Source organism: Pecten maximus, chromosome 2 (genome assembly GCF_902652985.1).
Source record: "Pecten maximus chromosome 2, xPecMax1.1, whole genome shotgun sequence".
Classification (NCBI taxonomy): Eukaryota; Metazoa; Mollusca; class Bivalvia; order Pectinida; family Pectinidae; genus Pecten; species Pecten maximus.
In genome coordinates this window covers 8137383-8161527 of record NC_047016.1, presented here as the reverse complement: position 1 = coordinate 8161527, position 24145 = coordinate 8137383, and the positions used below count along the sequence as shown (strand labels likewise).

Sequence of the window (24145 nt, the reverse complement as noted above, 5' to 3'; positions counted from 1 at the left end):
GTTTGATAGACCGGATTAGCAATGCAACTAGTTTAAACGCTTGAAAGACACTGGTTGGCATTTTTTCCAAGAAATTTATCTCCGCGACAGAAGAGTGATCAACAAAATGGTAGCTATACTTTCATTTTCCGAATCAAATGTCATTCATAGAATCAACATCTCTATTGAAAATGTTTTGTAATATTGTTAACGCAATAGCACACAACTCATATTTTTCAGGTGGTACTTTAACTATTTCAGTATTTGTTGAGACAAGACTTAACGTTATGTCTGAATAAAGGCAATGTGGGGGGGTCACATGACAATCCGTTTGCTGATTGTTTATCTCGCTGTTATAGCAACTTTTATTATTTTATTTTCGATCCCGATTTTATTTTGAATGCAATTGAACAGTTGATTCACGCAAAATAACTATAGATCAATGCACATAAAGTTTTAAAATCGTAAGAAACTGAGCATGCATCCTTTCTATGTATCTTAACGGTAGTACCACCGCTGTTATAGCAACTTTTATTATTTTATTTTCGATCCCGATTTTATTTTGAATGCAATTGAACAGTTGATTCACGCAAAATAACTATAGATCAATGCACATAAAGTTTTAAAATCGTAAGAAACTGAGCATGCATCCTTTCTATGTATCTTAACGGTAGTACCACCGCTGTTATAGCAACTTTTATTATTTTATTTTCGATCCCGATTTTATTTTGAATGCAATTGAACAGTTGATTCACGCAAAATAACTATAGATCAATGCACATAAAGTTTTAAAATCGTAAGAAACTGAGCATGCATCCTTTCTATGTATCTTAACGGTAGTACCACCATTCAAGCTTACACTCCCCCCCCCCCCCCCCCCCCCCGTTCCCCTTCAGGTGACAACGGGGACTAAACATCATAAAATCGCTCGTGCGTCGTTCGTCCACCAGAGCTCTATTTATATAACTTATGCAATCAGTATGTTTTTTGTAACCAGGCTTTGAACAGCTTCGTCCTGATTTTATTAATCAATGTCAATGACTTGATGCTTATAATATCAGTGAGGGACATAATTTATAATACTTGGTCGCTGATGATCAACCCGGTCCAATTCAACTACAATTGATCTTCCCTCCCTTTTTTTAAAAGTCTTTGACCGCAAAGACCTGACAACTCACAACCCAGGTTCGGGTATCCCCTTGTCAAGTATTCCCCTCACTTAAAACAAGGAGTGGAAAAATGCACGGTGAGACCGGTGTTCAAACCCCGTTACCCGGCACCTCCGAACACTAGCCAGTTGCTCTACCAATTGAGCTGCCTGGTCGCCGAGGATCAACCCAGTCCAGTTCCCCTACAAATATATATATATGTCCCTGATATATATACAGAAATATGAAAAAGAGGGTATTTTTCATATTGTATATACAATACAAACTTTCAAATAGTAAACTACAAATATACTGGAAAATTAAAATGTTATTATGAACCATATTATATTTGTTCAGGCAGCCTCCAAGGAAACCGTTCTGGGTGCAGCCAAGCAGTTTATCAGCTACATCAACAAGAGTCCATCTCCATTTCATGGTATGAAATGATTTATTAGTATTAAGTAAAAAAAAAAAAAAAAAATAGCAGAGGTGACAAGGTTTTGTATGCACTGGGGGTCATTACTACTTGTCAATAGCTGGCTTCTGATTTAATAAAGATGCCATCATGCATGCACGCACGACTACAGTTATTTTATTCATACACAGTAAACCTTGTCATCCCCGGCTACTGTTTTCGATATTGTGGACATGGAAATGACTATGGTTTTGTGATGTTTCTCGCCTCTTTTCCCCCCCCCCCCAAAAAAATTGATAGGTTGACATAAGTATAAGATGTGAAGTTAAGAAACAATTAATCTGCCGTGAAACAAGAACAATGTAGCCCCATGATCACAGACAAGTTACTTGAAAACTTTTAATGAAAAGACAAATTTCACTTTTGCCACATTTCCCCACCATTTTATTCTTTAATGTATTAATGTCAGTGAATAACTAATTATGTGTGGAAATGTTTCTATGCATGTTTCTGAATAGCCCATTTTCACCTGATGGTGTTGGCCATTGCACTCAGCAAAACCTGTTAAGTAATAAATGTTAACTCATAGCTATGTAATGCCATAGGAAAATGTATTATTGAAATTGCAAGTGAGATTCTATCAACTGTTTTGTAACTATCCCAAAGAGTCTGAATTTAGCTAATGTGCTGTTTTACTTCAATCGTTAACGGGATGATTAAGTGATTAACAGGATTAAATCACAATGATGTTGTCAACTGCAGTAACCAAATATTTAGTCATAAGGCAGCCTTCAAAATCAAGGGTAAAAGTGTGTTTTTTAATGGTTGTGAGTTAAATAGACCTTTTATCAATTTAAGTCCGTCATAGTTATCATATTTATATGTACACTTAGATGCTATGCTAATGCTATACATACATGCCATATTTTCAGGAGACCAATAAGGGAGATTGATGATTATTTTAAGGGAGTTTTGCCTAAAATAAGGAAGATTTGTGCGCGACATGAATATCAGCATTTTTACTCAATTTTAAAGCAATAAACTAATTTTGAAAGTGATAAAGTATATTTATATTTATTTTGGATATTAATCATATTGTATATGCAAACAACAAAAAGTTGTATAAGGTTAAAAAAATGCAATAAGTACAATGTATATACATTCGGATTCTGATGATATGAAACTATTTCTTGATTTTTTTTTTGTAAAAAAAAGTTTCACAGCTGTATGCATATTACGTAACAGCATTTGAAAAGGGTATATTATAATTACATGTAGCTAAAGATTAAGACAAACAAGTTAATCATTTATCAGTTTGGATTTTTCTTAAAATTAGAAAGCTTGATCCACTCTGAGGGAACACATGATTCAGTTGTAAAAATCACCATGAAATGTCATGTGGGATCCCTTATGTTGGAACATTTAGATATAAAAATATTCCAAGTGTGCAAGGGTATACATGAAGTCGTGAGAACTTAAGATGTTCATGTTAGGAGACTTGCAGTAAATCTTATCACGATCGTTGTAGATTTTGTATATATTGTCTCTGTCATGGACGGTACAGTCATTGTAAACATCATGATTGACCACTACGACCACCAGATGTGCTAATTTTGATAGTTTTCTAAAAGAAAATATCGGATTTCATCTTGCTATCACTGATCCACGATACACATGTTATATGAAAAACATTTGTGATTTTGCGTCTGACCGGGCTCTGTATCAATTACCATCATCAAATATGGTCCCTAAAAGAAACAACATAATCAAGTCTGTTAGCAAAGAGGGTTAAAGTTGTTTGTAAGCGACTTGCCTTTATTTCATGGTGAATCACTAGATATTCTAGCGCAAACATTACACTAGCCAGAGCTTCGGGTTAAAGCCGTGTCCAACAGGCGCCATTTTGATTGAGTGATCACGTGAACAGATGGATCACGTGATCGCTAAATTTAGCCAAATATCGCGAGAAAAACTACTGAATTGTAAACAAATATGGCGTCGGCAAAATACCGGAGGGATAAACAAAATACGGGAATTGGGCTCTCCTGCCGGGAGGAAATAAATGACTTGAAATAAGGGAGATTTTGTCTCACGCCGGGAGGTATGGCCAGAGCTTCGGGTTAAAGCCGTGTCCAACAGGCGCCATTTTGATTGAGTGATCACGTGAACAGATGGATCACGTGATCGCTAAATTTAGCCAAATATCGCGAGAAAAACTACTGAATTGTAAACAAATATGGCGTCGGCAAAAATACCGGAGGGAATAACAAAATACGGGAATTTGGGCTCTCCTGCCGGGAGGAAATAAATGACTTGAAAATAAGGGAGATTTTGTCTCACGCCGGGAGGTATGGCATGTATGGCTATACTAAAACATTAATTTGAATTTTTCAGCTTACCAAAATTGATTTTAGTATCTTTTTCTGATCATATTTGATCTGTTTATAAATAGTATGTTTTAATTCATTATAGGTCAGCAGTCAGTAAGAAATTCTCTAATAAAATGTCAAATTCTGTAGGCACTGCATAGATTAAGTTTTTTAGGTCAGGATGACCTATAGCCATCGTGCTTCGTCCGTCGTCGTGCGCCGTCCGTAAACATTTCACATTTTAATCTTCTTCTCAAGTTCCACCAGTGGGATTGAGCTGAAACTTGCCAGAAATGATCCTGAGATGGTCCTAACCAAGTGTTGTTATTTTTCGGGTCTGTCCGAAATCCAAGATGGCGCCATAGCCACCATCTTGAAAGCACATTTTAAACTTCTTCTCAAGTTCCACCAGTGCTATTGATCATGAGCTGAACTTGCCTGAAATGATCCCTACCAAGTGTTATTTCTTTGGCCGATCCAAAATCCAAGATGGCAGCCATCTTAAAAAACACATTTTAAACTTCTTCTCCAGTTCCACTGGTGCCATTGAACTTGAAATTGGTGAGAATGTTAAGGAAGGGGAGCAGACAAAGTGTTGTTATTTTTCGGCCTCGTAAAAATTTTGACATGGCAGCTACGGCGGCCATTTTGTAACATAATTGTGCAGGCATGGTTTTCCTGAACAACGCCTATTTCAAACTTCTTCTCAAATTCCACCAGTTGGATTCAGCTCTAACTTACCAGAAATGATCATGAGATGGTCCTGACCAAGTGTTGTTATTTATCTGGTCGGTCAGAAATCTAATATGGCCACCATGGCAGCCATCTTAAAAACACATTTTAAGCTTCTTCTCCAGTTCCACTAGTGCCATTGAACTGGAAATTGTTGAGGATGTTAAGGAAGGAGAGCCAACAAAGTGTTGTTATTTTTCAGCATCTTAAAAACTTTGACATGGCAGCCATGGCGGCCATTTTGTAACATGATTGTGCAATCATGGTTTTCCTGAACAACACCTATTTCAAACTTCTTCTCAAATTCCACCAGTTGGATTTAGCTCTAACTTACCAGAAATGATCCTGAGATAGTCTTGATCAAGTGTTTTTATTTTTTGGGTTGATCCAAATTCCAAGATGGCCACCATGGCCAACAGTGCCACTATACTCGCTACAGAGAATGCATACTACAATAGTATAAGGGTCTTTAATTTGGAGTCAGATGACCGTTAAGGCCCTTGGGCCTCTTGTTTAGTGCTTGAACAAAAGTAGGAAAGTTAATAAAACTTTCTCATTCAATAACTCAGATTTATCCTTTTTAATCACAGGGTTAGCACGGGCCTTGAGAAATTAAGTCTTGAATTTCACCTTGTTCTCTTGTTCCCTCTCAAGATGACTTCGATGACGGGTAAAATCGGCCTTGAATATTTAATGAAGACATTGAAAAAGCCTTGAAAAGGCCTTGAATTTGGTTTGATGAAATCTGTATGAACCCTGAATCACTTTTGCTGTCCTTTGTATCCACAGCTGTAGATGAGGTTTCCAAAAGGTTGCTGGGTGCTGGCTTCCAAGAATTGCATGAAACTCAAGCATGGGACATCAAACCACAGCAGAAGGTAAGGAGGCAATCACAAGATGTGAATGCTTGTTATCACTAGTTTAGACTGCAAGATTTTTAGCTAGGTCACCTGACCCGAAGGGTCCACCGTTGTCGTTCATCGTCCGTCGTGTGTAAACCTTTCACATTTCAAACTTCTTCTCAAATTCCAAAATTGGGATTGAGCTGAAACTTGCCATAAATGATCCTGTGATGGTCCTGACCAAGTGTTGTTATTTTTCAGCCTTGTGAAAACTTTGACATGGTAGCCACGGGGACCATTTTGTAACATGATTGCGCAATCATGGTTTTTCTAGATAAAACCTAGTTCAAACTTCTTCTCAAGTTCCACCAGTGGGATTCAGCTTTAACTTACCTGAAATAATCCTGAGATGTCCTGACCAAGTGTTGTTATTATTTGGGTCTGAAATCCAAGATGGCCACCATGGCCAAAAATGCCACTATACTTGCTATAGAGTATGCATACTACAACAGTAGAAGGGTCTTTAGAGTCAGATGACTGTTAAGGCCCATGGGGGTCTTGTTATGAATAATTTACCATGCATTTAGACTTTTCAATGTAGCACTATTTATTGACTTGATGAGAATGAGGGGAACAATACAGTGATGGTATTATCCTTTTTAAAAACAAATTATATATTTAGGTACACATATAGGAAATGAGACAAAATGAGTTCCTTGCACCACTGAACAGTGATCTTGTTAGATAATACAGTTATAACACAATCCACTTTACACATCTATCCCAGTCTGTTTAAGGTAAATTAATATAAGTTTTTGTATCCCTATCAATATACAACATATTTTTAGGTCATCTGACCCGAAGGGTCAGGATGACCTATAGTCATCATGCTTCGTCCGTCGTCGTGCGCCATGCGCCGTCCGCCGTGCGCCGTCCGCCGTCCGCCGTGCGTAAACTTTTCACATTTCAATCTTCTTCTCAAGTTCCACCAGTGGGATTAAGCTGAAACTTGCCTGAAATGATCCTGAGATGGTCCTGACCAAGTGTTGTTATTTTTCGGGTCAGTCCGAAATCCAAGATGGCCGCCATAGCCAAAAATGCCACTATACTTGCTATAGAGTATGTATACTTCAACAGTAGAAGGGTCTTTAGAGTCAGATGACTGTTAAGGCCCATGGGGGTCTTGTTATGAATAATTTACCATGCATTTTGACTTTTCAATGTAGCACTATTTATTGACTTGATGAGAATGAGGGGAACAATACAGTGATGGTATTATCCTTTTTAAAAACAAATTATATATTTAGGTACACACATATAGGAAATGAGACAAAATGAGTTCCTTGCACCACTGAACAGTGATCTTGTTAGATAATACAGTTATAACACAATCCACTTTACACATCTATCCCAGTCTGTTTAAGGTAAATTAATATAAGTTTTTGTATCCCTATCAATATACAACATATTTTTAGGTCATCTGACCCGAAGGGTCAGGATGACCTATAGTCATCATGCTTCGTCCGTCGTCGTGCGCCATGCGCCGTCCGCCGTCCGCCGTGCGCCGTGCGCCGTCCGCCGTCCGCCGTGCGTAAACTTTTCACATTTCAATCTTCTTCTCAAGTTCCACCAGTGGGATTAAGCTGAAACTTGCCTGAAATGATCCTGAGATGGTCCTGACCAAGTGTTGTTATTTTTCGGGTCAGTCCGAAATCCAAGATGGCCGCCATAGCCGCCATTTTGAAAACACATTTTAAACTTCTTCTCAAGTTCCACCAGTGCTGTTGGGCTGAAACTTGCCTGAAATGATCCTGAGATGATCCCGACCAAGTGTTGTTATTTTTCGGGTCGGTCCGAAATCCAAGATGGCCGCCATAGCCGCCATCTTGAAAAACACATTTTAAACTTCTTCTCAAGTTCCACTGGTGCCATTGAGCTGAAACTTGCCTGAAATGATCCTGAGATGATCCCGACCAAGTGTTGTTATTTTTCGGGTCGGTCCGAAATCCAAGATGGCCGCCATAGCCGCCATCTTGAAAAACACATTTTAAACTTCTTCTCAAGTTCCACTGGTGCCATTGAGCTGAAACTTGCCTGAAATGATCCTGACATGATCCCGACCAAGTGTTGTTATTTTTCGGGTCGGTCCGAAATCCAAGATGGCCGCCATAGCCGCCATCTTGAAAAACACATTTTAAACTTCTTCTCAAGTTCCACAGGTGCCATTGAGCTGAAACTTGCCTGAAATGATCCTGAAATGATCCCGACCAAGTGTTGTTATTTTTCGGGTCGGTCCGAAATCCAAGATGGCCGCCATAGCCGCCATCTTGAAAAACACATTTTAAACTTCTTCTCAAGTTCCACTGGTGCCATTGAGCTGAAACTTGCCTGAAATGATCCTGATATGATCCCGACCAAGTGTAGTTATTTTTCGGGTCGGTCCGAAATCCAAGATGGCCGCCATAGCCGCCATCTTGAAAAACACATTTTAAACTTCTTCTCAAGTTCCACTGGTGCCATTGAGCTGAAACTTGCCTGAAATGATCCTGATATGATCCCGACCAAGTGTTGTTATTTTTCGGGTCGGTCCGAAATCCAAGATGGCCGCCATAGCCGCCATCTTGAAAAACACATTTTAAACTTCTTCTCAAGTTTCACCAGTGCTATTGAGATGAAACTTGCCTGAAATGATCCTGATATGATCCCGACCAAGTGTAGTTATTTTTCCGGTCAGTCCGTAATCCAATATGGCCGCTGAGGCCGCCATCTTGAAAATCACATTTTAAACTTCTTCTCAAGTTCCACCAGTGCTATTGAGCTGAAACTTGCCTGAAATGATCCTGATATGATCCCAACCAAGTGTTGTTATTTTTCGGGTCGGTCCGAAATCCAAGATGGCCGCTGAGGCCGCCATCTTAAAAAACACATTTTAAACTTCTTCTCAAGTTCCACCAGTGCTATTGAGCTAAAACTTGCCAGAAATGATCCTGATATGATCCCGACCAAGTGTTGTTATTTTTTAGATTGGTCTGAAATCCAAGATGGCCACCATGGCAGCCATCTTGAAAACACATTTTAAACTTCTTCTCCAGTTCCACTGGTGCCATTGACCTTGAAATTGGTGAGGATGTTAAGGAAGGAGGGCCAACAAAGTGTTTTGTTATTTTTTCGGTCTCGTAAAAACTTTGACATGGCAGCAATGGTGGCCATTTTGTAACATGATTGCGCAATCATGGTTTTCCTGAACAACACCTATTTCAAACTTCTTCTCAAATTCCACCAGTGGGATTCAGCTCTAACTTACCAGAAATTATCCTTAGATGGTCCAGACCAAGTGTTGTTATTTATTGGGTCCGTCAGAAATCCAAGATGGCCACCATGGCCAACAGTGCCACTATATACTTGCTACAGAGAATGCATACTACAATAATATAAGGGTTTTAATTTAGAGTCAGATGACCGTTAAGGCCCCTGGGCCTCTTGTTTACTATAGCTATAGATTTAGGCTTCATAAGACTGTATACTGTAAATGTGATTTGTGTTCAAAGTTACATTCCTTTAAAAACATAGTATCAACATTGTTTAATAAATTTGGAAGCATGTTATCAATGCATGCATTCCATGTATTTAGATTTATCAGCAGCTTATATAGGTGATCCACAGTAATTAGTAATTAGTTAACATATGTATTAATGAAAGGTAATATTTTGATCTCAGTGTGGAACTCTTCATAGAAGAAATATATAACTAAATAGTACACTTTCTGGTACAAGAGCAGTGATTTTTCAGCCTATATAAATGGGGTCGGATACTGATCCCATTCCCAAAGATATGTCATTAAAAAATCCCAATTGAATATTTTTTCTCCAAAATAGCCTGAAAAATCACGGAAGAGTAGAATGACTGGTCAGCTAAATGAAATACCAGTATTGTAATGGAACCTCATCCATATTTATTACATAATTGTTTTGCAGTATTTTCTGACCAGGAACAAGTCAACTATCATTGCATTTGCTGTTGGTGGACAGTTTAAGCCAGGGAATGGGTTCAGTGTAGTTGGAGCTCACACTGATAGTCCCTGTCTGAAGGTATCAAATATATTAATAGATGTGTTGATTACAGATATACAATATTAATGGTCAAAAAAATAAATGGCTGTGTTGATGACAAATATATAGAAAACAAAACATAATGCCAGTATAGAAGTGTATTAATAGCTGGAATACTCCAGAATTGTAAAAAAAAAAAAAAAAAAACTTCTGGATTAATTTACAATTTTCTTCGATTAGAACAATAAAACCATACTAGCTAAAGGTAACATATTCTTTATTAATGCTAAGACTTTTTTTGATTACAGGAAAATGAAATTTTAGATATTAAATGATACAAACAATAAATGCAGATAAATTTCATTGTTCTGAACTTCTCTGGATATCAGGTGAAACCTGAATCTAAAAAAAACAAAGTTGGATACCAGATGGTTGGCGTTGAGTGTTATGGAGGTGGCATCTGGCACACTTGGTTTGACCGAGATTTGACTGTCGCTGGGCGTGTACTTGTCAAGGTATGTCGTACTTCAGTAAATGTTCATATCTAACTTTTCTGGCCAAAGACGTCAATCTGCCAAACTAGAATTTTTCTTTACACAATTACTTAAACATAACCATGAGCGATGTTGTAGCTTCCAGTGTTAAGTTGTATTAAATGGTCTTTACTGGACAGACAGCACTAGTACAATACTAGAATCTGTGACCTGTATGAGTTTGAAATTAATTAATCTCAATCCATGGCTGACATTCTGTAACAAAATCAAATGGAGGCAAAATAGATATACAAAAAGTGTCCACATTTCACAGGTAAACTTTTTGAGAGAAAAAACCCGGTGAGTTTACATAATGGGAATACTGAATATACCTATACAGCATCAGAATTTGTTTTATTATACAAATCAACCTGTTGAAGATAGAACAATGAGAGACCTGTTTGTTTGCTGGATTTGGGATATTTGACATATGATGACCTTCATAGAATGAAAAATAATAGAGGAAACAACCTATCAAACTGTTCTTAACAGTAGCTCTGGTTTGGAGAGGTGTGACATTATTTCAACACGACAAATTTGAATAATATACATTAATTAATGTTGTCAGAGTGTATCCTTTGTTCAGTACCAACAGTTTATTATATACTGGTCAGTGGTTTAACAGTTCTCTTTACATTTCTACAGAACCAGGACAAAATTGATCACCGCCTTGTCCACATTGAGCGCCCCATCCTCCGTGTACCCAACATCTGTATCCATCTTATGAGGGATCACAATGAGAAGTTTGGTCCTAACAAGGAAACCCATGTGTAAGCAGTGCCTGTTTGGTTGTCTAAGATTTACAAACCTAAGCTAGAGGCCTCTATTTTTTTTATGCCACAATTTTCCACCATTTTAGTGACAGGTCACACTTCTTAAAATGAGATACTATGAGTTTTATTTTGTAAACAGAAATTGTGATATGCAAGAATCTTGCTAGATATATATGGAATATACGGTGCTGTTTTTTTTTGTCATTCAAAAGTACTAGTTCGATGCTAAGGAAGTCTTAAGATAAGAATCTTACACATATATTTGGACACACCTGTAGATATTTTGTAAGTGTTTACAGCTGTCTTCCTATTATAAGAGTTTAGCCATCAGTTTTAGTTAAGATATTTCATGTTGTGTTTTCCCGATTTTTGTGATATATTTATTTATAGACAAAAATACTGAACAATGTCACTGCATTTCTTCATCTTGTAGTACCTTTTCTGTTGGATAATTTTTTTCTCAAATTTAAACTGTGATATTTGTTGTGTAGGTGTCCCGTCCTAGCCACAGCAGTACAGGCAGAACTCCAGGGGGATACTGGAATACCGGACTCTAACGTTCCAGGGTTCACACCTCAGGTACCAACCATCCTATCTATATAACTGAGTTACTCTGCCACTCCTTTAGTCAATACCATGTACTTTTCTAATGAAAAACAGTATAACAAATTATTGTATTGTGTATTTGTACTTAATTGCCAGAATTTATAATTTAAGCCAAATAGCTTTTAGCTCTATGTCTGCTTCCATAGACAGCTTGCTTAAAGTTTTTAGGTCATCTGACCCGAAGGGTCAGGATGACCTATAGTCATCATGCTTCGTCCGTCGTCGTCCGCCGTCCGCCGTGCGTAAACTTTTCACATTTCAATCTTCTTCTCAAGTTCCACCAGTGGGATTAAGCTGAAACTTGCCTGAAATGATCCTGAGATGGTCCTGACCAAGTGTTGTTATTTTTCGGGTCAGTCCGGAATCCAAGATGGCCGCCATAGCCGCCATTTTGAAAACACATTTTAAACTTCTTCTCAAGTTCCACCAGTGCTGTTGGGCTGAAACTCGCCAGAAATGATCCTGAGATGATCCCGACCAAGTGTTGTTATTTATTAGATTGGTCTGAAATCCAAGATGGCCGCCATAGCCGCCATCTTGAAAAACACATTTTAAACTTCTTCTCAAGTTCCACCAGTGCTATTGAGCTGAAACTTGCCTGAAATAATCCTGATATGATCGCGACCAAGTGTTGTTATTTTTTAGGTCGGTCAGAAATCCAAGATGGCCGCCATAGCCGCCATCTTGAAAAACACATTTTAAACTTCTTCTCAAGTTCCACCAGTGCTATTGAGCTGAAACTTGCCTGAAATAATCCTGATATGATCGCGACCAAGTGTTGTTATTTTTTAGGTCGGTCAGAAATCCAAGATGGCCGCCATAGCCGCCATCTTGAAAAACACATTTTAAACTTCTTCTCAAGTTCCACCAGTGCTATTGAGCTGAAACTTGCCTGAAATAATCCTGATATGATCGCGACCAAGTGTTGTTATTTTTTAGGTCGGTCAGAAATCCAAGATGGCCGCCATAGCCGCCATCTTGAAAAACACATTTTAAACTTCTTCTCAAGTTCCACCAGTGCTGTTGGGCTGAAACTTGCCAGAAATGATCATGAGATGATCCCGACCAAGTGTTGTTATTTTTCGGGTCGGTCCGAAATCCAAGATGGCCGCCATAGCCGCCATCTTGAAAAACACATTTAAAACTTCTTCTCAAGTTTCACCAGCGCTATTGAGCTGAAACTTGCCTGAAATGATCCTGATATGATCCCAACCAAGTGTATTTATTTTTGGGGTCGGTCCGTAATCCAAGATGGCCGCCATAGCCGCCATCTTGAAAAACACATTTTAAACTTCTTCTCAAGTTCCGACAGTGCTATTGAGCTGAAACTTACCTGAACAATCCTGATATGATCCCGACCAAGTGTTGTTATTTTCCGGGTCGGTCCGAAATCCAAGATGGCCGCCATAGCCGCCATCTTGAAAAACATGTTTGAAACTTCTCAAGTTCCACCAGTGCTATTGAGCTGAAACTTGCCTGAAATGATCCTGATATGATCCCGACCAAGTGCTGTTATTTTTTGGGTCGGTCCGAAATCCAAGATGGCCGCCATAGCCGCCATCTTGAAAAAACACATTTTAAACTTCTTCTCAAGTTCCAGCAGTGCTGTTGGGCTGAAACTTGCCAGAAATGATCCTGAGATGATCCCCACCAAGTGTTGTTATTTTTCGGGCCGATTTGAAATCCAAGATGGCCGCCATAACCACCATCTTCAAAAACACATCTTAAACTTCTTCTCAAGTTCCACCAGTGCTGTTGGGCTGAAACTTGCCTGAGATGATCCCGACCAAGTGTTGTTATTTTTTAGATTGGTCTGAAATCCAAGATGGCCGCCATATCCGCCATCTTAAAAAACACATTTTAAACTTCTTCTCAAGTTCCACTGGTGCCATTGAGCTGGAAATTGGTGAGGATATTAAGGAATGAGGGCCAAAAAAGTGTTATTTTTTCAGCCTCGTAAAAACTTTGACATAGCAGCAATGGCGGCCATTTTGTAACATGATTGCGCAATCATGGTTTTCCTGAACAACACCTATTTCAAACTTCTCAAATTCCACCGGTGGGATTCAGCTCTAACTTACCAGAAATTATCCTTAGATGGTCCAGACCAAGTGTTGTTATTTATTGGGTCCGTCAGAAATCCAAGATGGCCACCATGGCTAACAGTGCCACTATATACTTGCTACAGAGAATGCATACTACAATAATATAAGGGTTTTAATTTAGAGTCAGATGACCGTTTAGGCCCCTGGGCCTCTTGTTATAAAACAGCATTGTGTCAATAATGATGAAAATACAACTTAGGTATTTCACATGTGTGTTCCTTGTGACAAGAACTTTCCACTGGTACTACATTTGTAGACCTGCTGACGTTGACAATGACAATTGACCTACTTTTAGAAAACTAATTATGAATTTCAACCCTTCTGGCTAGCTACAGTATGTTGTCTTTTTACAGCACTTTTTGTATTTTCCCATTTGATAGTGGAAAAAATTATGTCTATGACTACTTATTATTGGGCTGAAATTTCATTAGCTGTGGTCAAGTAGTTCTGGATGATGGATAGACGATTTCTGACAGATGGTCATAGTCAGAGCTACTATTCTGTTCCAAGTAGTATAACAATACATTAAACCCCAAAAATGCTATCAAGTACCTGATGTCATTTAACTTTGCAGTAATATTTGTTATGATGAAACATATCTTATGCAGTTTAGCAATTTTTTAGCCTTAGGTCACGTCTGGAAACCTTTAATTTGCACCATTATTATACCTCAGAATTGTCGCAATGATCGCCTTAGTACTTCTCGAGAACTCTCGTGAGGATGCTTACCCAAATATGGTATTCATGACCATATATGGATGCAGCTACTCAGATACTAGATATATTCAGAGGTGTAGACAGGGCATGAATATTCATTCCAACATTTCATAAGGATTACTCCTCTTACTTTTTGTGAGCTGTTCAATAGTCTTTCATCTGTGATATGGCCATCGTCAGTCCTTAAACAATTTACAGTTGTTTGATGCCTCATCAGTCAACAGTCAAAACAGTTTCCACTTGGTGTTGGTACTGACCAGGTGAACTGATTCCCAGAGGCCGAAGGCTGAAACAACTGTTTTGTTATCTGACCATTGAGGTGAATAAATTACAAAAAAAAACAAAAAAACAGTCTGAAATTCAAAATTTAATAACTCACAGAACCCTTGATGATATTCCTGGTATTAGCTGAGTCTCTGTTCTCTATGAGATTTAAAAGCTTGTCATCGTTTATGTCTTCAAACCTAGAAGTCATGTTTATAGTCAACCGATGTTTACAAACCTGTCGACGACAAGTAGCGTAGTCACTGTCATCTGTACGCTTGTAATTAGGCGTGTTCGGGCAACAGTTCATGGGTAGCATGTTTTATAGGAAAACAGTCAAATTTGGTTAATATCCATTTATATAGTGAGTCAGATAACAATTCTTGTTATCACTCTTTCTCATATTTCCTATGTAGGTTACCTTGGTTCGTCGTTGTGCCCATTATATATTTTGAGTGTGACAAGGAAAACAAAATGGCTTGGATTTTGACAATTGAAGTTTGTTCTGTTTATTTTTTGAGAAGTACTGGAAGGACATTTCTCAAACTTTATATTAAGAGTTCCCATTGGTCCTTAGTTGTGCCCAAAACAAAGAAGTCTAACAGGTGGCTATATTTGATTTTGACAGTGGAAATGTGTTCCAATATATCTCAGAAAGTTCTTAGATTTAGATATGTCTTAGACATCATTTAAGGTTCCACTTGTTATCAAATGATTAAGAGGAAGAGAGAAAAGAAGGGAAAAGTAGAGAAAAGATCAGTCTTTCATGGAACCAATAAAGATCATTCAATGGTAGGGGCCAAGATCCCTCTGGCATCTCTTTTGTGAGAGCTAGGGTAATAATTAATCCTGTACAGTTCTCATCTATACAAACATTATACAGGCTCATAGTAATACCAGGTTTGTGTTACTTGTTGGAACAGTGCCTTAAACATCAGCCATTACTGGTGAAGTTGATCTGTGATGAACTCGGGATCAAGCCTGAACAAATGCTGGACTTTGAACTCTGCGTGGCTGACACACAACCTGCAGTAAGTACCAGAAAAAGATAAAGATGAAGGTCAATACATTTGTATTTTGAATGATAAGTATTGTTAAACATAAACCTATTATATAAATATTGTGGTCACCTGCACTTCATTAAATACTGGGGTTTGATAGCCAATGCTTATGATAATTACCAGGTACTGGATAGTTTTGGTAGTATCTTATGTAACATTTACAGAAATGAAGATTTCCATTTGATAATGTGTCTTAATGTACCAAACTAATATTTTTACAAAGGAAATCGAAGATGCATAATACCTGTAAAGTATATACGTACTATGTAGAATGGTCTACACTGAAAATGATGTAAGGAGTTTCATGTACTAATGTTCCGATATTTGTACAGGCAATTGGTGGAATCCTAGAAGAGTTTATTTTCGCGCCTCGACTTGACAATCTTCTGAATGCTTACTGTGCCACTGAGGTAAGAATGGCCACAATTTCATTGTTTAAAATGATTTGATGTTGAATAACAGTTAAACATTTTGATAACCAATTCTACATCTGATTTACAAAAGTTATGTATGGGCTACTCCACAAATATATCTACCCAATAGGAGGGCTCCAGGTGTGTCAATCAGTGACCACCCAGGAAATGTTTTAATGAAGCACCACTCATGTATAGAATTTCTTTTTTTCTTCTCCTGTTGGATATATATTCTTAGCTCACCTGAACCAAAGGTCTGGTGAGCTTATGTCGTGGTCCGGCGTCTGTCTGTCAACTTTTGTATAAATCACTACTAGTCTTGAGCACCTGAATGGACAAAGGGGATCAAACGTTGTATAAACAGGAGGTGTGGCTCACCTCAGGCCAGAGCGGTGGGGCCCAATAGTAGATATTAAGCTAAATTCTTTAAATTGGTACTAGTTTAAGCCCATAACCATATAAAGCATTGCTGGACATCAAGAGATAACACAATCTGACATCATGATGTAAAAATAGGCCTTGGTGTCTTTCCCAAACCCCTAGGGACTTCGATTTTATATACAAACAAATGTATATCTTTGAAACCATTGAGATCCCGACCCTATAACCATGTATAGCATTGTTGGGCATAAAGAGATAAACACAATCATGATGTAAAATTAGGCCCTGGGGTATTTCCCCACCTCTAGGGACTTAGTTTCTTTGATATGATATGTCTTTGAAACCATTAGGATCCCCACTCTATAACCATATATAACATTGTTGGGCATAAAGAGATAAACACAATCATGATGTAAACATAGGCCCTGGGGTCTTTCCCCACCCCAAGGGTCTTAGTTTCCAACCCCATAACCATATATAGCATTGTTTGGCATCAACAAATATAGATATTAACAAATTGAACATCAACATTATTTTGACGTTTGGTCGAATCCAAACAGGTGAGTGATATAGGCCCTCTTGGCCTCTTATTTATTGGAATAGCACTAATCAATCACATCATACATGGATTTATTTCCCTTATTCAGGTCATAAAGTAAACTACCACGTAGTGTTGGACTGAAAGAAAAATTAACACGTACACTTCAAGTTACAAAATGTGAGCTGAGCTGTAAGGAATCAGAGTTTGGTTACTGTCAAAAGATAATTCTACAGAAATTATAGTTTCCTAAAAGATATGTTGTTAAGAAAATTATTGATAGTGTGAATGTGACAAAAGTTATGTTATTAATTAAAGTAAAATCTTTGGTATAGTTTTCACTGAAGTGCTGTTGTAATTATCTATTTTAGGCTTTAATCGAGTCTTGCAAGGGGACCAGCCTGAGTGAGGACCCAAACATCCGCCTCATCTGTCTGTTTGATAATGAAGAGGTAAGATCACCCCTACAGTAGTGACTGGAGGATGACGGGCCTATGAATTTGAACTTTTGAAGATTGACTTAGCCATGGGAGAATTTGTATGGTTTTTAGCCTGGGGAATGGAATATGTATTCAAAATATTGGCTGTTTTGGACTAACTTCAGCAGACTTTACATGTATAGACAGGAAAATAGTGGGACAAAGTGAAACACTTGGGTTGGTCTTTGTATTTGTTTGACACAAGTTTCACCGTAGATTGAGGAATCAGAACATACAATCTGAACCATAAAGTAGCAACTGAGGAAAACAAATGTCTGGTCACAAATAAACAACATCTTTCCTGCGTTTAGGTTGGGTCTCAGAGTGCCCAGGGTGCAGCCTCCACCCTCCAAGAGCTTGTCCTCCGCCGCCTGAGTGCTGGAGGGAGCAGCACAGCATTTGAAGAATCAATGCCCAAGTCCTACATGCTGAGTGTAGACCAAGCCCACGCAGTTCATCCTAACTATGCGTGAGTCACTTTTGAGGAACTTTTACTGTCATGGAAACTTTTTGGAATATAAAAAATTCTCAATCAGTCATTTATTGTGATCAATAACTTGTGACTATTGGTCCCTTACTGGTGGAACCTGGGCCTGATGATTTTATATTGTTTTCAGACGAGCCTAGGCAAAGACTTTTAAAGCTTGAATTAACATCAATAGGTCCGTCAAGATATATGTCTGAAATATTACACTTTAAAATTGACAATGTCCAAGGGAGATTCTAGGTCCGTCTTTCAGGCAGTCCGTCTGTTAGTCCGTCCATTCAGTTTTCTACATTTTTCTCATCCATGCTTCAAGGTATGTTGGTGAAAGTTGGTATGTAACTTCAGTACGAGTAGCTACAGATCAAGTTTGAGTTTAAGAGTTTTGGGGTCAAGGTCACTTTTATTATTTTTAGCAGGGGCCAGTAAAGGACATTTATTGCTTTAGCAATACCCAGCATGCTTGTTAAAGCTCAAAATGTTGACTGCGACATCTTTCAATGATATCAGCTAGTCAACCCAGTGGTCTACAATGTGTAGATGCATGTTAGGTTAGGCACACGTGTGACTGCCAAGGGTCTCTTGCCATTTTGTTAAAATGTGACAGTTTAGGCATATAGATCTTGACAGATCAGTAGATGTAAACACAGACATTGAAAGTCTTTGTCAAAGCTGTCAAAAAAAAAACATCACCAGGTTTGTCTATATTCCCAGCTCTGGTTTAAGTCTAGGTAATTTACATATGATAGGTTTGTCTATATTCCCAGCTCTGGTTTAAGTCTAGGTAATTTACATATGATAGGTTTGTCTATATTCCCAGCTCTGGTTTAAGTCTAGGTAATTTACATATGATAGGTTTGTCTATATTCCCAGCTCTGGTTTAAGTCTAGGTAATTTACATATGATAGGTTTGTCTATATTCCCAGCTCTGGTTTAAGTCTAGGTAATTTACATATGATAGGTTTGTCTATATTCCCAGCTCTGGTTTAAGTCTAGGTAATTTACATATGATAGGTTTGTCTATATTCCCAGCTCTGGTTTAAGTCTAGGTAATTTACATATGATAGGTTTGTCTATATTCCCAGCTCTGGTTTAAGTCTAGGTAATTTACATATGATAGGTTTGTCTATATTCCCAGCTCTGGTTTAAGTCTAGGTAATTTACATATGATAGGTTTGTCTATATTCCCAGCTCTGGTTTAAGTCTAGGTAATTTACATATGATAGGTTTGTCTATATTCCCAGCTCTGGTTTAAGTCTAGGTAATTTACATATGATAGGTTTGTCTATATTCCCAGCTCTGGTTTAAGTCTAGGTAATTTACATATGATAGGTTTGTCTATATTCCCAGCTCTGGTTTAAGTCTAGGTAATTTACATATGATAGGTTTGTCTATATTCCCAGCTCTGGTTTAAGTCTAGGTAATTTACATATGATAGGTTTGTCTATATTCCCAGCTCTGGTTTAAGTCTAGGTAATTTACATATGATAGGTTTGTCTATATTCCCAGCTCTGGTTTAAGTCTAGGTAATTTACATATGATAGGTTTGTCTATATTCCCAGCTCTGGTTTAAGGCTAGGTAATTTACATATGATAGGTTTGTCTATATTCCCAGCTCTGGTTTAAGTCTAGGTAATTATACTTGTAGGGATATTTTAACAACTTGTTGTTGAAGTTATCACTAGCTTGTACCTATCATTTCTAATGTTAACTGATACCAGGTGGAAAGTGAGAAACAAAAGAGATAGATGTCAGAGATATGGCAGCAATGAAAGCTGTTCATAAAAGTACATGCTCACACAATTGGTGATATATGAACTTTGATGATTTCAGTGAAAAGCATGAGAGTAACCATCAGCCTGGACTACACAAGGTAAGAACACTCTCACACTAATACAATGCTTGTTTTTAACATTTTTTGTCAATTCTCTATTGAAAATCCTCACTCGGGAAATCCAAAGACTTACAAAGTTCTGGTAAAACTTGTCAAATGTAAGTTCACATTGACAGGTCAACTGTCAAATTCAAATTAACAGCTGAATGTCAATTTTATAGTATAAACAAGTCGGAAACTATCTGTAAAAAGAGTAAAAATATTTAATGATATAGTGTTAAGTAAGTCCAGACCAGTGTCAGCAAGGCTTCATTTCTTAGCAATGTTGTCATTTTCTTCAGCAGTATACAAATTTTATATTTTCTGAATCTGAACAGGGGTATGTGGTAAAGTTCAATGCTAACCAGCGCTATGCAACCACAGCCATCACCACCGCTATTCTAAGGGAGGTGGCCAAGGGCGCTGGAGTACCATTACAGGTAGGAAATTAGGTTATGCCTGTGATGAATGGATGAAACAGTACACAAGTGTCAATTTTCTGCCACTGTTGGCATCAGATTTTGTGTCTGATCATCAAACTCTTTACATATTTGATGTTTCCTTTTGATATCATTCAAAATAATGAAAACAATTAAAACTTGACAAGGATATATTGCCAGGCATGACTAATGTTCATGATTAGGCATAATATTTATAATCATATTGAATGGGTACCATTTACCTTGGTGAGAATAGCTAGCTGGGTTTGATGTTCAGCAGTATCTGTACTGTGATGGTTGTAGGATATTTTTTGTAAAATGAATGGTAATATTTTCATGTTTGTGAAAATGTATATTTCCCACTCAAGTTAATGTATATGTTAGACAAGAGTCTACACAAATTTAATGAAGATAAATTAACTCCGAGCAAAATTATGGTTGAGAGTGAAACAATATCTTCACTACCTTCACTACCACAGAATTCTAATCTGATTAAGTTGTGGACTTCTTTTGTGATTTAGAAAGGAACATTATGGTTCCCCTTGTTTTATGTCTGCTTACCTACAATATAAAGGAAGTTATTAAAATACAGAATATCTATCTAAGGTTCCTTCTCTTTATCAGATGTTTGTGTTTTTGTGACAGGATTTTGTAGTGAAGAATGACTCGCCATGCGGTTCAACCATTGGTCCTATCATGTCTGCCAAACTAGGGATGCCAACCATTGATATTGGGGCTCCTCAGCTTAGCATGCATTCTATCCGTGAGATGTGTTGTACCTCTAGTATCTACCAGGGTGTCCAGCTGTTCCAGGTTTGTCGAGTTCTAATCCTCCGTTTCTTGACCTAGAACTTTAGTTCCCCTCATTTCCTCTCTTGTTTTGGCCATATTTCTTTCTCTTGGTTTAAATTGATATCAAAACAATGTAATACATTTAATAAGGAAATTTTGCATATTTTGGTTATTTAACTGTTTCAGTGTTTGACATGAAGAACTATTAAGTAAAGATTGTGCTCATTATTGGCCAAATGTCCAGAAACAGCATCTATGAGTATGGGTTAAAAGGATCAGGATTGGTAAAAGAAGTAAAATATTTGACAGTAACAGGCACATTCAATTTAATAGTCATCACAATTGTAATAATGAAATAATTAACATTGACTTGTTATATTAAATTTGACTTCTTTTCTTCCACTTTTAGGGATTTTTTGAGAACTATCCTCGAGTGTTTGCCTCGATGAACATGTGAGCCCGTCTTTGATGACAGTGTCCATCATTCAGGCAGCAAATATATACAAGATCAAAGGAGATAACTCCAGTGAAATGGTGATAACTTTGACCTGTGATACAGCTATCTAAAGTATGATATATACTGAACATTCTCTATAATTTATCTTCTATTTATATTGTACACATTATCCCAATTGATATCTGCTGTAATAATACCTGCCTTTATACTGTAGTAATACCTGTATTAGGTAGAACTGACATATTGTCTCTTGTTGTGCTGTATTTTTGACAGATTTTTATATGAATGTGTGTGAAATTCATCTATTTTGTTTGCTTATAATGAGATAAAATGTATGAGATTTTGTTTGCATTAAGTATTATCATGTAAAACTGGATGATGTTTTATAAACAGACACCATGTAAAATAGGAATATTAATTACCAGTACCTATCAGTTTATTCAGAATGCAATTGATGTTGAACTTTATTTGTGGGGTTATTCATTTAATTAGCTTTAGATCTTCTCAAGATCTCTCAATCACTCCACATTTTCATGTTTTGTAATCAAACTGTGATCAGTCATGGTAATCTTTATTGGGTAGATTTTCTAGCCAGAATTCAACCCTTAAATTGATTCCAGTGTTCAATGTATCTGAAGGTTTATAAGATCCAATAGTACATGTAATGTACCTGAAGGTTTATAAGATCCAATAGTACATGTAATGTACCTGAAGGTTTATAAGATCCAGTAGTACATGTAATGTACCTGAAGGTTTATAAGATCCAATAGTACATGTTATGTACCTGAAGGTTTATAAGATCCAATAGTACCTGTAATGTACCTGAAGGTTTATAAGATCCAATAGTAATGTACCTGAAGGTTTATAAGATCCAGTAGTACATGTAATGTACCTGAAGGTTTATAAGATCCAATAGTACATGTAATGTACCTGAAAGTTTATAAGATCCAATAGTACATGTAATGTACCTGAAGGTTTATAAGATCCAATAGTACATGTAATGTACCTGAAGGTTTATAAGATCCAGTAGTACATGTAATGTACCTGAAGGTTTATAAGATCCAATAGTAATGTACCTGAAGGTTTATAAGATCCAGTAGTACATGTAATGTACCTGAAGGTTTATAAGATCCAATAGTACATGTAATGTACCTGAAGGTTTATAAGATCCAATAGTACATGTAATGTACCTGAAGGTTTATAAGATCCAATAGTACATGTAATGTACCTGAAGGTTTATAAGATCCAGTAGTACATGTAATGTACCTGAAGGTTTATAAGATCCAATAGTACATGTAATGTACCTGAAGGTTTATAAGATCCAGTAGTACATGTAATGTACCTGAAGGTTTATAAGATCCAATAGTAATGTACCTGAAGGTTTATAAGATCCAATAGTACCTGTAATGTACCTGAAGGTTTATAAGATCCAATAGTAATGTACCTGAAGGTTTATAAGATCCAATAGTACATGTAATGTACCTGAAGGTTTATAAGATCCAGTAGTACATGTAATGTACCTGAAGGTTTATAAGATCCAATAGTACATGTAATGTACCTGAAGGTTTATAAGATCCAGTAGTACATGTAATGTACCTGAAGGTTTATAAGATCCAATAGTACATGTAATGTACCTGAAGGTTTATAAGATCCAATAGTACCTGTAATGTACCTGAAGGTTTATAAGATCCAATACTAATGTACCTGAAGGTTTATAAGATCCAATAGTACATGTAATGTACCTGAAGGTTTATAAGATCCAATAGTACCTGTAATGTACCTGAAGGTTTATAAGATCCAATAGTAATGTACCTGAAGGTTTATAAGATCCAATAGTACATGTACCTGAAGGTTTATAAGATCCAATAGTACATGTAATGTACCTGAAGGTTTATAAGATCCAATAGTAATGTACCTGAAGGTTTATAAGATCCAATAGTACCTGTAATGTACCTGAAGAGTTTAAGGATAGCAGCAAACAAAGACATAATCCCAATCACTTTTTTTTTTTTTTATTTTGTATGAAACATGAAAGGTAACTTTTGTATGTAATGTAAAATTAAAAGTCATAAATCATTGATCATATACATGATGTTGTGAATTTGTTTTTTCGTTGTGCCACACTTTACATAAACATCAATTTATTGGAGGACATATCATTTGTTTGTTTTTCTTTGAATTTTAATTTTGACAAAAAGCACAATATGTTTGTCCTGTAACGTGATATACATGGTCGAATGTCCGTTATTGCTGAAAGGTATTTGAACGTTATCGGGGTCAATGGGATTCCATTCAATATTGTAGTGTGGCAGAAATGGAAGTTCGGGGCCAGATTAGAAGAAAGATGAAGTTTTTCAAAGGGGCAAAACAGGCGAATTCCCTTATTAAATTTTAATAGGGATTGAGACATTTTAAGATTGTTTGGCTTATTTAAAATCCAGCTTAGTTGTCATAACCTGCTTGTCAAGTTCTATTGGACGGATTGGTTATAGTCTACTACTGCTACAGAATCAGCTTGTCTGTCTGTCCTCTGAAATTTGTCTGGACAACTCTTTAAACTTGAGTGCAAATTTCAATAAACATAACACATATCATAACTATCACCTGATGTTCTGTTTGTTAAAACTTTCATATTCTGATCCGTTTTTACAGAATTGTGCAATTTGTCGAGAATTTGAATCAATCCCTGAGCTCT

The 24145-nt window shown here is 37.1% G+C and overlaps 1 protein-coding gene across 39 annotated transcripts; it reads left to right on the top strand.

Annotated features, from left to right (window-relative positions):
* Positions 1-23604, top strand: LOC117315949 (aspartyl aminopeptidase-like). 39 transcript variants are annotated; one of them, XM_033870642.1, is made up of 18 exons: positions 1-109; positions 1485-1563; positions 5433-5521; positions 9460-9573; positions 9924-10049; positions 10713-10837; positions 11332-11419; positions 15456-15563; positions 15926-16003; positions 17297-17377; positions 17716-17873; positions 19722-19761; positions 20100-20201; positions 20847-21014; positions 21403-22532; positions 22799-22868; positions 22901-23128; positions 23161-23604. In XM_033870642.1, exons 1-15 carry the CDS (start codon positions 107-109, stop codon positions 21448-21450), a joined length of 1407 nt encoding a protein of 468 aa, XP_033726533.1. In that variant the 5' UTR covers positions 1-106; the 3' UTR covers positions 21451-22532; positions 22799-22868; positions 22901-23128; positions 23161-23604. The 39 variants fall into 39 exon arrangements, with proteins under 39 accessions (XP_033726533.1, XP_033726396.1, XP_033726374.1 ...); XM_033870505.1 differs by having other exon boundaries at positions 21403-22088; positions 22279-23128; XM_033870483.1 differs by having other exon boundaries at positions 21403-22088; positions 22241-23128.
* Positions 23605-24145: the final 541 nt, after the last annotated feature.

Bases quoted from the DNA above. Each gene is read 5' to 3' on its own strand.
- LOC117315949 (XM_033870505.1), top strand. The intron at 5,522-9,459 runs GTAAGGAGGCAA...ATTGTTTTGCAG, and splicing joins ACATCAAACCACAGCAGAAG to TATTTTCTGACCAGGAACAA. The intron at 17,378-17,715 runs GTAAGATCACCC...TCCTGCGTTTAG, and splicing joins GTCTGTTTGATAATGAAGAG to GTTGGGTCTCAGAGTGCCCA.